Genomic DNA, 18,217 nt, shown 5'->3' with positions numbered 1-18,217 from the left:
TCTTGTACTCTACTCCTTGTTCCTAACTTTTTCAAAGGATATCATGCCTGACATAAAAAGAGAGGCTTTCAAATTACTCCGCGGTAGTGAGGCTAATAACGAGAAGTATGAGAAGCTAAAGTAGTAGTCTCGGCCGATTTCTACCTTCCGCCCAGGTAGTAGTTAAAATGCAGGAACGTTCTTTTCAGAACAGAGAAGTTTCCCGAATTCTGAAAGCCTACTCCCCGATAGTAGGTTATAAAGCATGACAAGTTAAAAAAAAAAGCAAAATCTACCTGTCAAGTAGATACACACATGGTGTTACTGTCACGGTACCTATATAATTGTTTACATTCTAGGGCTCAATATGTAAGTACTTAGGAAGTGTTTAGTTCCTTATGGTCCTCTGTAAACATAGATCAACGCTGGGAAGGAAATGTGGTGTTATTTTTCTGTAATTGTTACACCCTGTTTGGTCTAGTACTTCCATATTGACTGGCCATCATAAGAACCTGTTGTTCCTACACACGAGTCCACTGCAGCCCGGTCTTAATTTCCTTTGATCAAGGGCAATATACAGACAATTGGTAAACACAGCGATGTCACATTTATGTCAAGGCATGTGTTATTATTACCTTTTTGTTTTCAATGCCTCTTTGAAAAAAATTCACCGTGATTGATATTTCAGTTTTGTAAAGTATGTATAAAGCTTTCACATATGTTCTATGAAGGTTTGCTTAACCCTTGCAATATGAGAAAAACAGTTTCAGTTTTTTATGACCTTTTTAAGTGTTTCTCACAGAACAAAATGTATTGTGTTGCAGTGGTACATCACAAATTTGAGTGATAATACCCTCTCATGATAACATGTATATTATGGGTCGTACATGGATATGTCTGACTGATGACACTTTTTTAGTACAAAAAATAGATATTACATGAACAACGTTGGCACTAAAAGAGTTAAAGTGCGTGAAAGGAGTGATGACGGGGTTTTACAGGCTGTTTTTCATAACTGGAGCCGTTCTGGACCAGTGTTTTATGTTTGCCCAAAGCATGCTGAATTGAACAAGGTCTTTGGAATGTTTTCAACTTTGTGTTTATCTTAGTTTTAAAAGACCTACTGTACAATCTGGAGCATTCTATGGGTATGTTCAGACAGCGTACTAACTACCCGAACCGGTTTAACTTTTACGAGCAGCTTGGGGTGTCGTAAAAATAAAAACCCATTGCGTTCAGACAGCACAGAGTTAAACCCGATCCGGTTTATCTTCGGTTTTAAGAGGTCAAAGTAGACGCGACCCCGTTGCTCTAACATCCGGTTTTATTCATCAGATTATACTGAGTGCCCCATGCCCTGGATGATCATCAGAGCATATTATTGGATACAAATGGCTCAATCGAACGCGGAAAACAAACATGAACACGACTCGAAATTATTTTTTTAAACAAACAAAATATTGATACAAACCGCCAAGAAACTCACCAAAATATTGTCCATATTCCATATTCCATGAAACAGAACACGTTTCATTTTTGTGTTTTATACCACTGTTTCCGATTTAATAAATACTTTTAGTTTGTACTTCAATCGATTGGAAGTTGTGATCTCTCAAAAGCTTTATTCCGATTCGTTCATTAACACAACTACACATGTGCAAGTTACGTAAATACATGCACTTTGCAGTATTTTCCCAACTTCCCAACAACGTGGTGATATTGCTGGCGTAGGGAATTTCCCCTACACACAGCCTCACGCCCACTGCAGTTCATTCTCCTAGATTGAAGCTACAGCATGCTAGTAACGGTGACGGCAATAGAAAGGCACATCGGTGATGGATAACTATGGGATATCAGAGAGTGATCACTATGGGATGGCAGCGCTGTGCATGCGAGTAGCATTACAACATATGCTTCATCGCTGCAGCGCTCGTAGTATATGCATGAAAAACAGTTTCAACTTATTGTAGGACACTCAACAAAAAAAAGCTTGGAAAATATAATTTTGTTTCAGAATTTAATAAATCATGTGCGTGGGCCTGTGTTAAACTGCATACACCGATCGAGAGGGTTTCGCCAACTCGGTAAGCAGCAAGAAAGTAATATAAATACTCGGTGCTTTTCGGCATCAGAGGCAACAAAAACCGTATGCAAGCACTCCGGGTCCGGGCGTGTGCATTGAACCACACAATGGGTCGTCCGTTGTGAGTTAAAACCGGATGTCATTCTGTCCACACGCAGTGTTAAAAGATAAACCCAAACTGGTTTAGACTTAGACCGCCTCGCAGGACGGTTTAAGTTTTGGGGTTTAAACCCGATCCGGTCCAACTTTATTTGCGTTCACACGCACAAAAGTTGAACCCGAACCGGTCTAAGTGGACTTAGACCAACTTTAGTACGGCGTGTGAACGACCTCTAAGGGCCTATGGTTTTCTCTTGTTGTTTTGTTTATATTATGAGTACCAACCAAAATTTGCACCTATCAACACACAAATAAACTAGCTTGCCCCTGGATGATGTTTTGTTTGTTAATTATTTGTCTTTATTAATTGTTTACTTCAGGGTGAACCTGGTGAAGGATTACCGGGACTGGAAGGCCCTACGGGACCCATTGGACCACAAGGACTGCCTGGTGACATGGCAACAGCTATTGAAATCCCAGTAAGAATTTTATATCACTTTTTAATTTTTAATTGACACTGTGTACAGTTTGCTCAAGATAATTTTGCATGGTGCACTTAAAACAATAAATGATTGTATAAGATTAGATTAGAAATTCAAACAATTTCAAGCTGTTTACATACTTCATCATAGAATTTGTTTTGACCCTTACTGTAGTCTGATTAACGATTTTTCATCCTTTGCCAAAAAAATGAAACACTGTGATTAAATAGCCCGAAAAGTCTATTAATCCCTACATGGAACCATTAGGTCAGCCCTTGTGCTGGAAAATGTTTTCCTACCATTTTCCAAGAGCCAAATATCATGCCTGCCTTACACAGATGTGAATTTAACACTGTATACTCAGCTGAGTTTCCTGAGTTCTGTGAAAAACAAAATGCATAGGCGAATCACTCGGGTGGGATTCGAACCCACAACCTTTGCATTGCTAGAGCAAATGTCTTACCACTAGACCACCAAGTTATCCCGGTGGCTAGAGGCAGTAATTCAGTACTTTCCTGAGTTCTGTGAAAAACAAAATCCATAGGCAAATCACTCGGGTGGGATTCGAACCCACAACCTTTGCATTGCTAGAGCAAATGTCTTACCACTAGACCACCAAGTTACCCCGGTGGCCAGAGGCAGTAACTCAGCACTTTCCAGAGTTCTGTGAAAAACAAAATCCATAGGCAAATCACTCGGGTGGGATTCGAACCCACAACCTTTGCATTGCTAGAGCAAATGTCTTACCACTAGACCACTGAGTCATCCCGGTGGCTAGAGGCAGTTACTCAGTACTTTCCTGAGTTCTGTGAAAAACAAAATCCATAGGCAAATCACTCGGGTGGGATTCAAACTCACAACCTTTGCATTGCTAGAGCAAATGTCTTACCACTAGACCACCAAGTTATCCCGGTGGCTAGAGGCAGTAATTCAGTACTTTCCTGAGTTCTGTGAAAAACAAAATCCATAGGCAAATCACTCGGGTGGGATTCGAACCCACAACCTTTACATCTCTAGAGCAAATGTCTGACCACTAGACCACCAAGTTACCCCGGTGGCTAGAGGCAGTTACTCAGTACTTTCCTGAGTTATGTGAAAAACACAAAATTTTATGCATTATTTCATTTATATAGTCTTCTTGTGCATGTTCCTTTACACTGTTTTAAGTTAAAAACTCATTTGTTTATTATTATTTTTTATTTGGCAATTCACATAAAAATACAAAAAAGCTGCTTATTTGTAATCTGCTTACTTGTGTTGTATCTTTGTGTATGTTATTGTTCTCTTTATGCGCTAAGAGGCTTTTTCATTAGACACTTGTTCATTTTGGTTTTTACCCTTACACTCTTTCCCGAGTCCTGTGAACAAATTTAATTGGCATATTACTCAGGTGGGATTCGAAACCCACAACCCTTGCAGTTCTAGAGCAGGGTCATACCAACTAGACTACCGAGATTGCCCGGTAGCAGAGGCAGTTCGAATCCTATGTGTTGGCAGCGGGTACCGCAACGATATAATAGATGTTAATATTGATTTTGGTTTTTTACCCATACACCGATGTGCATTAGCACTTTACAAATGTCTTTACTATTACTATTAGTTATCATGGTGAGATTTAGAAATAGTCAATGAGATGTCCGATTATTGAAATCATATTATTGGGTTTTTTTCCTCAGAAGATATTTGACTTCTTTGATGAAGGCTCCGGGTATGCTGACTTAATGGTAAGTTACTGAACAGTAATTATTTGATTGTGAAAAAGGTTGAAAGAAAAAGCCAAAACTTTGAACATGTCAGAAGGGCAAAACTTAGGATTGGGTGAAGCCTTGGCCTTGGGACCCTAACCTATTGACAGACTAGCACTGCATAAGACTCACAAAGACAAGGGACTACAACAAAACAAATTATTATATAGTAAGGTTTGCGGTAAAGCCATGTATTATGATAATCTCTAAATGAGTGGGGGTGGTTCTGAAAAGAACCCTTGGGTTCAACTCAACATTTCGATCGGTAAAAGAACCTGCTCTGAACCTTTCACCACATGGTGTTACCGCAAACCTTACCATTTCGTGTATATACCATGCAATGTTTCAAACCCTAACTTACACTTAGTTACCTGTTCATGTTTGTTGTGTTGTTTAGTCTTCGAAACGTGAAGCTATTAACTTTTATATTTTGCATTTTAAAGTATTCTTAATTCAATTCTTGTTCAACCAGGGAAAGCGTGGTAAGAAGGGTGACGACGGTGACCCAGGTCCACAAGGGTTCACTGGGATCCAAGGCCCCGTGGGTCCAGAGGGTCCTCCAGGTACCTTGGGGCTAGTCGGAGCTCCTGGTCCCCCAGGTATGGCTGGTGTGCCTGGTATACCCGGTAGACCGGGCATTGTTGGTAGCAACTACACTGTTGTTGAAGGACCGCCAGGTAGAGACGGATTCAATGGTAGCCAAGGACCACCAGGGATTCAAGTAAGTTAAATCCACTTTTTACTTGACACACGTTGTCTTTTAATTGTAGACTTTGCCTGTTAAATACATCAGGGCTCAATTTCACAAACCAATAAAATTCACCGTAAGACAAAATGTCAGTATCATCATAGTGATTTGTATTGTAACATCACACTTTACTTGGAACTTTACAAGCAACTTGGAATGATTTGCAGTTGAGATCAATCTGAGCTCTTTGTGAAATCTGCCCTAGGTGATTTTATACAGTCACTTAAGTCTGCTCTTTATTTTGTGGCTATTTGTGATGCGATCAAGCAAAAGAATTGTTTGTCAACCTGGGTATTTTTATTTTATTTTTATTTTTGTATGTATTTGAGAAAAACTATAATCTATGCTTTAATTATGCTGTTAAAACCCCAAGTTAATACCACCTGATTCAAAAGTTGTGAAAGTAGAAACACCAAGAGACAAAAGAGAATTAAACTGAGAAAAATGTGTTTTAATGTCAAGTTGTTCCTTAAACATACATTAAAAAAAAGTCAATGATCTTAACGTTTTGACCCTAGCAGAGTCTTTCTCAAAGGCTTAAAGGCTTTGAGAAAGACTTTGCTGGGGTCAAAACGTTAAGGCCATTGACTATTTCTGTAATTACGGTCCTTTTTTTGGGTAAGTTGATTGCAACAGCTAACTCTATTTTATCTTGAACATACATGGGCACACTTTTTTCATTGCAAATTTAACCCCTTTTTGATGGTATTTATCAGGAAGAAAGTCCCCTATAAATAACCAATGAATGTATCACCTTTGAGACTGTGGTAGCGTCAACAATATTTTTGTCTTCCGACAGGGACCTGCTGGACCGACTGGGCCCTCTGGACAGGATGGACTCCCTGGAAGGCGTGGAGAAAAAGTAAGTGTATAGATCTCCATCTGTCATTGCCGCTGTCACCTACCCATATGTGTGGTTGAGAAGGGATAACTTGTTTTAACCGAAAATCCAACTTGGGCATTTTGAAAACAGGGGTCGATTTCACAAAGAGTTAGGACTCGTCCTAGGAGATATACACATTGCATGGATAGTCCTAAGTTAGGACGAGTAACTGGTCCTAACTCGAGATAAGACTAGTCCTAACTCTTTGTGAAATCCACCCCAGAGCACCGCCCCTCACTATTAATTATTTGTTTAAAGTATTTTATAACATCCAAAGGGAAGTGGTTGCTGGTAAAATGATACTTACCCTTACCTTACCTCACTCCAATATGAGTTTGTTTTTCTCTTTCTTTTCTCCAGGGAGAATCTGGACTGGACGGAATCAATGGAATGAAGGTAATGAGTGCCCCCATGGTAATTCATGATATATTTGAATTGAATTCTCTTTGAAAGAACTCCATCAGAATAATTTGCAATAGACCGATCTATTAGGCTCCGCCCACGACGCACGTGTGAGCAAGAACACGCGAGCCTCTCCAATGCCTTTCTGCACAACTCTGCTGCGGGCTCCAAGCATACGTGCATGCATGTCGGACCTTATTCGTTGGACCTTCGTTGCGTTGTGATTGGTCAATACGCAATGGGGCGGAGCTTAATGGATCGGTCTATTACTACAAGCAGTGTTGATAAATGTATTAATGTGGTTTTGGGGTGTTTTTTTGTGTGTGTGTACAGGGTGATACAGGAATGCAAGGACCGCCAGGCCCACCTGGCCCACCGGGAAAAGTATACGTCATGCCAACAGAAATGTCAGCTTCCACTATGCCGTTTAGTGTAAGAAAACGATTCTTGAAAAACTTTTATCAATACCGTAAATTTCCTGCGTATAAGACGTGTAAAAAAACGAAACTTCCTTTCTCGTTTTCTTTCCATTGGGTAATTCTTGGCTAGTATAGTAAGTGTTCCCCTAGAACGCATTTTTTGGAGGGATACATTTTGTTTTCATGCTTGCCCTTACATTTGGAAACAGCCTCCATTCAGAATAATTGTAGCCTATCCCCCCGCAATTTAAAACTTGCTCTTTCCGTCTCTTCCAGAAAAGTAGTTAGCTTAGTTTCGATATTGGTTTTGTATTGATACAAGTAGTTGTTAATATGCTGTTTTTGATATGTTGTTTTATTGTTATTTTCAAGTTTGTTTTTTGTTCCGCACGATGAGCATCAAAAGTGTTTTTATTATTATTATTTGCATCACAACCAGATTAAATTGGAAATGAAACTAAATGAAATGAAAACTCAACAGGCTTCATGAAATGCCTCTCATATTCATATTATTTTTCATAACTCTGAATACCAGTTGTGCCGACAATGCAAATATGATTGTCCATCTATGTTTGAGACAGACGCCTTAATACAAAAGTTCATAATTTTTAACCATTTTCATAATTTGTTATTATTTTAACAGGGTGGAGACATGGACACTGGAAGTGGTAACATGCCTATGCCAACGAAGTCGACCTTAAAAAATGCTGTAAGTTATGCTTGGGGAAGTTCTAAAGGCCCATGTTACCTTATATATATATTTGAATGTGTTTGTTTGTTTATTTCAAGGTAACAATATTTCTTGTATTAAAAACAGACATTGAATGACAATTGTCTCCAAGGTTTTTCAAAGAGTTAATGTATTAGTAATAGACCTTTCTTGGTTGGCATGGTCGGCCGAGTGTTAGTAAAACACTCAATTGTATAAACAGATGTTTTAACCAAATTCAACATTTTCTGCAAGCTTTCAATGAATAAAATACCTCTCATAATTAGTTGTTTTGTTTTCAACAAAATCAACACAATTTTTTATTAATAATGTGGTGTATGTTTTCGAAGATGAAATACTGACTTGGTTTCTTTGCTGCAGGATGAGTTGGAGGTGATCACAGGAGATGCTGGATCCCCAGGACCACCAGGGGCTCAGGGTGAGCAAGGCTTAGAAGGACCCCCTGGCGAGAGGGGACCTAAGGGTGACCCAGGATCCATTGGTCCTAAAGGACCACAGGTAAGGGTGGTGTATGGTAGACTGGGGCCCCTGTCTTTATCCGCAAGGATAAAGACGGGTACTTGCTATTCAGAACCAGTGATTTCTTCGGATACAATGATATCATTGGTTAAAGACACTGGACACTATTGGTAACTGCCAAAGACCAGTCTTCTCACTTGGTGTATCTCAACATATGCATAAAATAACCAACCTGTGAAAATTTCAGCTCAATTGGTCGTCCAATTTGCGAGATAACTATGAAAGAAAAGAACACCTTTGTCACACAGAGTTGTGTGCTTTCAGATGCTTGATTTCGAGACCTCAAATTCTAAATCTGAGGTCTCAAAATCAAATTCGTGGAAAATTACTTCTTTCTCGAAAACTACTTCACTTCAGAGGGAGCTGTTTCTCATAATGTTTTATACTATCATTCTCTCCCCATTACTCGTTACCAAGTTAGGTTTTAAGCTAATAATTATTTTGAGTAATTACCAAAAGTGTCCACTGCCTTTAAACGTGCAGTGACAAGAGTTTTCCATATCGTGTCCTTGGTCTAGCTTTCTGTACATCTGATTGCTGAATAAGTAACTTCATGTTTATGTTTGTGTGTTTTTCAGGGCCGTGTTGGCAAGCCAGGACCTCGAGGACTAAGGGTAATAAACTATTCCTATCTTTTAACATTCTACAGAAGACATTCTATTCTAGTGAAACACATTTTGGTTTCACCTCCTTTGCACTTGAAAGGAAAGAAAACAACAGAACCCCCAAAATAAACCTCAAAATGCAAATAACCAAAACCTACAATGTCAGCTACATTTTGCACTGCCCGCTTTGGTGAGTACATGTACGTATAAGAGTCCCTGCCTGTAAGAATGTACCAAGTGGTGATTCATGGGTTCTCACATCTTCTTCTAAAAAATTAGAGTGATACATTATCATACCAAGCAAATAAATCCAAAATATTAGTTTTTCTGACGCTTTCGGTTCGGGAGTTATCAGTTATCAAAGTTTTGGCCTAAAAGCCTTCGTGAAACGAATAGTACATTCCCTGTAAACACAAAAATGTGCGCCAAGGTCATACCATCAAAAGTAAAACAGAACCCCCAAAATAAACCTCAAAATGCAAAGAAACAAAACCTCCAATGTCAGCTACATTTTTCACTGGCCGCTTTGGTGGAAACATGTACATATTTATATGTCAAAAATGGCACTTTCTGAATACATGGAATTGAAAAATTGAGATGGTCGTATCATATATATGGAGAGCACTCGCATGTGTGCAGTAACTGGGTGAGGGATCATAAGTCCATGTACAGCTACCCACAGGCCTGCTTTAGTCATGATGTCACAGCCCGATTACCCAGGTCAAAATTCCAGTTGAACCTAGTTAACTGGGGTCAACTGGTTCAACTGGATAGTGACCAAAGTCGTCCATTTTCCATATTAACCAACTGGTTTTAACTGTGTTTAACTAGTTTATCAACTGGTTTTCAACTAGTTCCAGTTAAACTAGGTTCAACTAGAATTTCGACCTGGGTAACCACTTTATAACATCTGATGAAGTATTGTATGTGATGTTCATTTTTGTTTTTAATTTTAAAATGACTTGGTTAATTTCTTGACAGGGAGATGACGGCAAAGACGGTGAACCTGGATCTCAGGGGAAACAGGTAATGATGAGAATAGAATTGTAGGATTTATAAATTCGTTTTCAGTATTTCCAGATAAGAACAGGGGCCAATTTCATATAGCAAAAAATTTGCTTAAGCACAAAAATAGCTCGCCTATTTTACACATGTTACTGGCCAAAGTTTCATGCCATATACATTGCTTGTGACTGGTATTTAGCTGTTGTTTACTTAGCATAACAATTGAGTTGAGTCTTGGCCGGTAATCTGATTTTAAGCAAGGATTTTTTTGCTTAAGCAAAATTTTGTGCTTAAGCAGCTCTATGAAATTGGGCCCAGGTGTTTGACTTCTCAGGATTTTTTTTACTGGTTCCTGGATTTTCTCAGAGTCACATTGAGCCTAAAGATTTTCTTCTGAAAAAAAATGTAGTAGTCGGCAAAGGGAGAAAGAAATAGTCCACAGTGTGCCAAAGCATGTACATGTAGTTTTGTTCTCTTGGTGGTGCACAGAGTCTGTAAGCATCCGGGCCCAATTTCATGGCTCTGCTTACCGCGGAATTCTTCGCTTACGATCACGATTTCCCGCTTACGTGCAAGCACCGATCTTCTGCGCTAGCCTTGTAAGCATAGAATCCCTAGTAACGCCGAGTACGCACGCGCAGAAGCCAGAATTCGCTGCTAACCCATGAAATATGCTTGCCAAAAGCACAGAATTCCCTGCTTCCGTAAGCGCCGATTCTATGCTTACGGTAAGCAGAGCCATGAAATTGGGCCCCGGAGAATAGGGAGGGGGGGGGGGTGTACCTGAAATGTTCACATTAGTCAAATCTCTTCACAGCATAAATCTTCACTTAGTTTAAGAAAATTTATATCCATATTTTAGAAGTTTATCATTAACCTATGATTAATTTCCCAGTACAGTATGCAGGTTCAATAATTTGGAGTTCAAACTCACACTGTTTAAAAACTCTTTCAAAACTTCCCCAGTCAGTTACCCTTGTGGACTGAATGTTAAAGGAACACGTTGCCTTGGATCGGACGAGTTGGTCTATAAAATGCGTTTGAAACCGTTTGTTATAAAATGCATGGATAGAAAGATGTTGTAAAAGTAAGTACAATGATCCATACAAGTTTGCATCGAAATTGCGTGTTTTCCCCATTACTGTGCGAATAAACACGGTCGGCCATTAATGGGAGTCAAAAATTTGACTCCCATAAATGGCCGACCGTGTTAGTCGACGAGGTTAAAGGAAAACCGTGCAATTACGAGGCATGTTTGTGTGGATCATTGTATTCTGCTTTTACAACATCTTTCTACCCATGTGCATTTTATAACGACTTGTTACTAACGCTTTTTATAGACCAAATCGTCCGATACAAGGCAACGTGTTCCTTTAACTGTAACCTTAAATCATTGTTTGTTTGTGTTTTACCACCAGGGTGTGAAGGGCGTTCCAGGTATTGGATTGGAGGGTCCAGCGGGTGATCTTGGACCACAAGGACTCCCAGGAATGCCAGGAGAACAGGGCATTCAAGGACCACCGGGACCGCCAGGAGAAATGCTTGTAAGCAAGGAGACAAAATACTTAAAGTCACCTGGAAATATCATTTTTATTTTTTCAAACAAAAGAGTAGGTGTTAAGTAACAACAAAACAATTTTTTTAGTAGTTGTTTGACACGATTTATATGTTTAAAAAATAGATAAAGTTGTTTGGGGGTTGACTCCGCCTACCCCTTTTGTGACGTCAATCGAGGCAGACTTTGCCTTGAAGAGTAAACACACGTGCAAAGTACATGGAAGTCCAAGTTGTAAGCTTGTTCGTTTCGAAAAAAGCAATGCCGACCAAGTGTATTGCTGCTGGATGCAGCAAAAACAACTAAAGATAGGATCAGTCTGCATGGCTGGTCAGACTCGCAAGAGCAATAGTGCCTATGGTCCGTCCGACGTCTTTTTCAGTACTGTGCAGCATTTTCTCTTCAAATATCGCGCCTTGATTGACGTCAAGAACAGCGCCCTCTCGGGTCGGGGCCTACTCTTAAATTTGTAAATAAGATAAGAACTAATTTTTTAGAACCTTAGTTAAATGTTTATTCACATTCCACTCATTAAAACACATATATTAGTGACAAAGGCTTTGCTTTGACATAATACCACTTCCAGGTGACTTTAAATAACTAGATTTGCCCCGGGGTTTGCACTGAACTTTTCCCCATGACTAGCCAGCAGGAACAGTTCATACCACTGGTCTGTCAGCCTTTTCACTTGTAGCGTGTCATGGCCGAGCAGTTAAGTGCACCGGATTCAAGCTGTGGTGTTTGATCGGCAGGGTGTGGGTCCGGGTCCCGGTTGTGACACTTGCTGCGTAAAATTGGGGAGGTAGTGCTTTCTGCTCTACCGGCCAGGCTTCGGATGGATGATACCCAAGCCTACATCTGTATAGACTGCAAAAGGGGTAACCCTGTTTCAGCCCTAGGAGTAGGTGGCAACGGCCTCTGGAAAAAAATAATTGTAGCCCACACCTTGAAGTGGCCTTCAGGCCTTGTGTGTCTGGCAACTTGCAACAAAAAATATATATATAATAGTAATAATAATGCACATTGAATGGGTAAGCTTTTCAACAGTAATAATATTAACACTATTAATAAGCTGTCCTTTATAGAGTGCCTTTTCTAGAAGATGCAAAGCGCTTGGAAGTCTCAGACACAGATAGAATCAAAATCAAAGATGGCCCAAAACAAATATCACCGTCGACGAAACAAGTGAGTCTTAAGCTGTCTCTTGAGTGCTACCATCCAGACCACTTGGAGCAAATTTGTACTGGTCTTCAGGTGTATTAGCTAGCATTTGGCCAATGAACCACCGTTTTAAAGGGCCTGGGTACTTTTTGTAGGACACAAAACACAATGTCCACAGATTTACATTAAACTAAAATTCACAATGAAGAAAATGCATGATTTGATTATCATGGTGTAATGACCATGAGCATCATGATGTGCTCACCACCTTATCACCATGTTCAAACATGCGAGTGAAAACAGCGTCGGGCTAGTCACAGCTCTTCCTTAACTATTTTATTTTATTTTATTTTTTTCCAGATTGATGTGGATGGATCCATGGCAGAAAAGGGTGAGAGGGGACTACCAGGAGATGAAGGCCCACCAGGCGCTCGAGGATTTAAGGTATCAGAAAACTTGTCTCCCCTTAACAACCAACATTTACATCTGTTAAATTTGAAGCTTAAGCATCTGTATACCTTTGGTTGTGACTCTGAAAATTAATGGAAAAAAAAACTTACTTGGTAAGAAGTACAGCAACTTTGGATAGTTTAATGCATTTTAATAAACTTTTCACTTTTTCAAGGTTTGCGGTTATGGAAAAATTATATTCCTTTTTGTTCCCCAAACTTGAATCTGAGAAGCGTTTCTGACAGTAACGTTTCTCAGATTGTTGATTTCAATTGCAGAATATTCTTCCTGCATGGACGTAACCTCGTCTACATTCTGTGGTTGAATTACTTGAAATAGAACTCGTTAGATTTGTTTTCGTTCACATTTGCAATCGTGATTGGTGGTCAGTGTTGTAGCCACGATGGGCGATAGTGGGCCGGCCGGCCCAGAACTAACAAATTTCCCTGAACCCTGAACAAAATACACTGCTGCACAGCAAAAATTGCACTTCAGCAATGGTGGCCCCATATCTAAACCGCTTGCCCTTGGTGGACTAAATTGGATTTAGAAAGCCCACCACTAAAATTGGTCTCCAGCTACAACAATGTTGGTGGCAAAGCTCGATGTGACCATTGGATTATATATTCAGTGCTATTTAATTTTTTGTTTTGAAGGGGGATGCTGGCTTGAACGGAATTCCAGGTTTCCATGGTGAGAAGGGTGATGTTGGCCCAGCTGGGCCGATCGGGCCGATGGGTGTCGAAGGACCTCAAGGAAGTCAGGTTAGTACTGAGTGATCCGTGTTGAAATCATTGTAGCGGTTGTCACTGGAGTCAACAGTAATTCTGCCAGAACAAGGTTTTGTGGAAAGAAACTTCCAGGCTGGCCAAGAGATCTCCTGACCTAGGCCCAATTTCTTAGTGCTGCTTAATTGTAAGCAAATTAATGTTCTTAGGCCTACTGAAGAAGACAAATTTGCTCAGGTGTAAGCATATAGCTAGGTACATACTTAATGCGAATGCGAATGCGAAGCGAATTTGGCGTGAATTTGGCATCAAAACTCTCCCCTCGCAGCGATATTCGCTGGTGAGTTGAGCAGAGTTGAACTGCTGTGAATTATTTGTTGCGAATTTGTGGCGTCAACATTCGCAACATTCACTTCGCATTCGCAGGAAGTACATGTATGAACCGGCTCATTTCACAGGTTAGCAAGAAAGTTAGGTGGTTGCCAGCTTGTGTGTTTACTTAAGATTTGCATTGTGACATCACCCATTTTTTGTGCAGCAAGCACCAAAAAGTTAGCATGCCTTAATGCTTGCTAACGGTTGAAATTGGCCGTTAAGCAGCTCTTTGAAATTGGGCCCTGTATGTTTGTGAACATTAAACATTGACTTTAAACTAATATGATAACTAAGAGATGTTAAATTTGCATCGGGGATAAAGAAATTTGTCTGGCAGTATTTTCTGCTTAACAGCTAAGTTGTCTTAAACTTTGATTGCTTTTGTTTGTGTTTTTCATTCAGGGATTTACAGGGGAGCCTGGAGAACCTGGATTCCCAGGAGTGGATGGCTTGAATGGTTTACCAGGACCAAGAGGGCCACAGGTAAGTTAGTAAAAACCTCTCTTGTAAATTACGGATAAACCTTGTTCAGTTTGATCAGTTTTAATGGAGATAATTACAGAAGAAGAAAATAACCGGTCGATTGTTTTTATCCTATATAAATGTAGATGTATATGTGGTAGGGGTAGAGGTTACAAACAGAGTAATTTTAAAGTTCGAATTCCAAGTCCATTCGTTTTGGTCTAGAGGTTTTTGAGTTATAGTCAATAAAGTTATTTTTATTTTGTTGTTGAGAAACCTACACTTTGAGTCACCGTTCCTATTCTTTTGCATTTCCTCGCGTCTTAGCCCTATCCGATCTTGATTTTTCTCATTTGTTCAAGCGAGTGCCCCCACAGTTAGTCTTTTTATTTAGTTTTATTCATTCTTTTTTTGAGTGTACCCTTTTTCCGAGTTACATACACAATAAAGTATGTGAACATGTCATTTCAAAAGGTGGTCGCATTTTCTAGATATTTCTGAAAATCTGGAACAAATATGTCCACGCTAGAAGAATAATCCTTAATAGGAATCTACAAATTTTTACTTGCAGTAACGCTTCTTAGATTAAATTTTTGTCAATTGAGTTTTGTTCGGTGGGGGACATAATGCTAACAGCAATTTAGATCACACAACTGGGCATTTGCTGCAAGAATGCAGCAGTGCGGGAATAGTTCAATCGGTCAAGACCGCCGCTACCCATGCTTTCAATATTAAATACTTATGAAATCAGATTGATGTGTCAGTGTCGTCTGATCTAGAGTAAAACTATTTTTAGAGTTTTTACACGAAGAGTCAGTCTTGAACCATTTTATTTGTTGTTGTTTTTTCTTGAAGGGATTGAAGGGTGAGCCTTATCTACCTGATGAGACGGAGATGATTTTCTATAAGGGTCAGCGAGGACCCAGGGGAGCGAGAGGACCTAAAGGTCACTTTGGCATTCCAGGAAGACCGGTCAGTTCATAATCCATTTCATATTTAATATTCCAATTTAATGCTATAGGTTGTTTAAAGGCATTGGACACAATTGGTAACTACTCAAAACAATTGTTAGCATCAAAACTTACTTGGTAACAAGCAATGGAGAGCTGTTGATAGTATAAAACATTGTGAGAAACGTCTCTCTCTGAAGTAGCATAGTTTTTGGGAAAGAAGTAATTTCTCACTTAAATATTAAAAGACTTCAGCTGAAGCCTTTTATTGGACAGCTGAAAGCATGCAAAGTAGTGCAACAAGGGTGTTTTTCTTCAAGTTGAGGTTGGGAGATATACAGGTGTAGAATTTAAAGGAACACGTTGCCCTGGATCGGACGAGTTGGTCTATAAAAAGCGTTTGTAACCGTTTGTTATAAAATGCACATGGTTAGAAAGATGTTGTAAAAGTAGAATACCATGATCCACACAAACATGCCTCGAAATTGCACGGTTTTCCTTTTACCTCGTCGACTAGCACGGTCGGCCACTTATGGGAGTCAAATTTTTGATTCCCATAAATGAGGATGCTGAAATGGAAATTCATTTCATTTGTTTTTACCCAATGTTTGCTGTAATCAGAAAGAAATTGTATGATACCTTTGATCAAAGTTACACAGATTTTAGTATCTTATCTGAGAAGGACAAATTTATTTCCCTTTAGGTTCTCATCAGGATATAACCATTATGAATTGTGTTGTGAAGTGCATATTCTCTGCTTTTAAGTTAAAGGAAAACCAGGTGTAATTTCATATTTGTTTATGCTAACCTCTCCTTCTTTGTTGTATTATAAGTTTAAGTTTTGTTGTTGTAGTAACCCTTCCCCAGGGTATGGGGTTGTTAAGTTTTTTATAATAAAATTTGATTCAATACAATTATTCTCTTGCAACTTCAGTAACCAATTTAGCCCAAATTTTCACAGGTTTATTACTTGTTGCATATGTTGAGATACAATAAGTGAGAAGACTGGTCTTTAACAATATACATGTACCCAGTGCCTTTAGGACACTTTTTGTAAAGACCTTTATGCAAATTGCTCAAGTGAATCTTTGACCAACCAGGATGGGAGTTGGGTCAAACAACAGTTTTTTAATGTCATATTGGTGGTCGTCTGAGAATAATTCATTTCATTGTATAAACGATAAAATATATTACTCGAACGCAAGCTCGGAATTATAAAAACACTTGAGATTTATTTGTACTGTCCCTAGCATTTCAAAGTAGGCCGTTGTCAGTGATAGGTAATTGAATAATAATTTAAATTGTTTACATGATCGTGATGCCCACCTGTCATAAACCAGAGCTTGCTTATATCTCCTGCCAGGGATAAAACAAGTCTTGTCAGTCTGGGCATTAAAGACACATGGACACCTTTGGTAATTGTCAAAGACCAGTATTCTCACTTGGTGTATTCCAACATATGCATAAAATAGCAAACCTGTGAAAATAAGAACTCAATTGGTCGTCAAAGTTGCAAGTGAATCATGAAAGAAAAAAAGGCCCTTGTTGCACAAACTTGTATGCTTTCAGTTGCCTAATAACTAGGCTTCAGGACTGAAGTCTTTTAATTTTTGAATAAGAAATTCCCCCTTTCTCACAATGTTTAATATTATCAACAGCTCTACATTGCTCATTCCCGAGTACACTTTTATGCTAACACTTATTTTGAGTAATTACCAATAGTGTCCTGTGCCTTTAAAGAACCCTCAAATGTTTTCAGTGCTCTCTCTGTATCTATATAATTCACCGAACTTTCCTTCAAGATTTGTTGTTCTCTGCATTGTTTATAAAATGCAGGGTAGCCATGGTGACACAGGGCCAGCTGGATTGTCCGGACCACCAGGAATTGACGGCCGACCTGTAAGTTGACATCCGTAGAAACAAGTTGTATTTTTTAGTTGTTTATACTCCACAAGGCAAATATGGGTTTTGGGGGAAATTGTTTTTTTCTTTGGTTGAGTTGGGCAGTGGTGGGATTATTTTAATCTGTTTAAAAGATGTGCATGGGAGTATGTACAGGAAAGTAAAATTCCACACCATGTGTACATGTAGGTCAGTCTATTATTTTCAATAGAATATTCCCTTTTTTTTTTGAAGGACCAAATATTGTGCCTGTGGAGGCAGCTTAAATAATTTGCAGACACAATGTACTTTGATGTTATCACAAAATGACTTGCTTGATTGAAAGTATATATGTATTTTATTCCCAAGAAGTCAGAACTGTTTCGGCAGGTGTTGTTTCGTTTAACAAAAAGTATTTTGTATCATTTTGAAGCAATTGCCGCCCGACCATCTTTTCAAAGATGTTAGTTTTAAATGAACTAGATCTGTCTGACGGCTTAAAATCATCACCATTTGCTCCCATCTTTATCGCAAGTCATGGACTGACAAATGTAAACAGTTTGGTTGGAACTATTTCGTATCAAATCTTTACCCCAAATCAAAACTTTCTCAACAAGTTGTCAGTGATGTATTTTCCCTTCAATCAATTTCAAAAATTAATCTGAAAATATGTTTTTCTTTTTCTTTCAGGGTATCGGATTAAGAGGCGACAAGGTAAAGTTAATTTTGTTGTTTCTATATTTTAAGTGTCTTTGTGTTTTTGATTTCAATCATGTGAGTGAGAGATTTGCAATTTCTATCATCGGAATGTTCCATTTTGTTTGCAGGGGGATCATGGTGAACGGGGTCAGAAAGGAGAGTCTGGTGCCGGAGGTCTTGGTCTTGGTCTAGGGGTAAGTGACACTAGAGTTGGGCTAGATAGCTCAGTTGGTAGAGCGTCGGCTTGTTAATTTTGA

General features: G+C 39.2%; 1 protein-coding gene and 2 non-coding genes across 5 annotated transcripts in view; 1 reads left to right on the top strand and 2 right to left on the bottom strand.

Annotated features, from left to right (window-relative positions):
• The window catches only part of LOC117291492 (collagen alpha-1(I) chain-like), a 49,620-nt gene that overhangs the window by 15,865 nt on the left and 15,538 nt on the right, over positions 1 to 18,217 (top strand). For 2 of the 3 annotated variants that reach the window (XM_033773234.1, XM_033773232.1), the window contains exons 11-28: positions 2,542 to 2,640; positions 4,320 to 4,367; positions 4,861 to 5,109; positions 5,936 to 5,998; positions 6,380 to 6,415; positions 6,755 to 6,853; positions 7,484 to 7,549; positions 7,931 to 8,068; positions 8,668 to 8,703; positions 9,676 to 9,720; positions 11,118 to 11,243; positions 12,776 to 12,859; positions 13,522 to 13,629; positions 14,371 to 14,451; positions 15,286 to 15,402; positions 17,217 to 17,279; positions 17,952 to 17,975; positions 18,089 to 18,154. In XM_033773234.1, coding sequence (XP_033629125.1) covers positions 2,542 to 2,640; positions 4,320 to 4,367; positions 4,861 to 5,109; positions 5,936 to 5,998; positions 6,380 to 6,415; positions 6,755 to 6,853; positions 7,484 to 7,549; positions 7,931 to 8,068; positions 8,668 to 8,703; positions 9,676 to 9,720; positions 11,118 to 11,243; positions 12,776 to 12,859; positions 13,522 to 13,629; positions 14,371 to 14,451; positions 15,286 to 15,402; positions 17,217 to 17,279; positions 17,952 to 17,975; positions 18,089 to 18,154 — 1,548 coding nt within the window. The remainder of the gene's footprint in view (positions 1 to 2,541; positions 2,641 to 4,319; positions 4,368 to 4,860; positions 5,110 to 5,935; positions 5,999 to 6,379; positions 6,416 to 6,754; positions 6,854 to 7,483; positions 7,550 to 7,930; positions 8,069 to 8,667; positions 8,704 to 9,675; positions 9,721 to 11,117; positions 11,244 to 12,775; positions 12,860 to 13,521; positions 13,630 to 14,370; positions 14,452 to 15,285; positions 15,403 to 17,216; positions 17,280 to 17,951; positions 17,976 to 18,088; positions 18,155 to 18,217) is intronic. The other variant, XM_033773231.1, reaches the window with a different exon arrangement.
• Positions 3,051 to 3,123, bottom strand: Trnaa-agc. The gene has a single exon. It is a non-coding gene; the product is annotated as a tRNA-Ala (tRNA).
• On the bottom strand, positions 3,193 to 3,265 carry Trnaa-agc. The gene has a single exon. It is a non-coding gene; the product is annotated as a tRNA-Ala (tRNA).

Source organism: Asterias rubens, chromosome 6, assembly GCF_902459465.1.
Source record: "Asterias rubens chromosome 6, eAstRub1.3, whole genome shotgun sequence".
NCBI classification, from domain to species: Eukaryota; Metazoa; Echinodermata; class Asteroidea; order Forcipulatida; family Asteriidae; genus Asterias; species Asterias rubens.
This window is presented reverse-complemented; position numbering and strand designations above follow the sequence as displayed.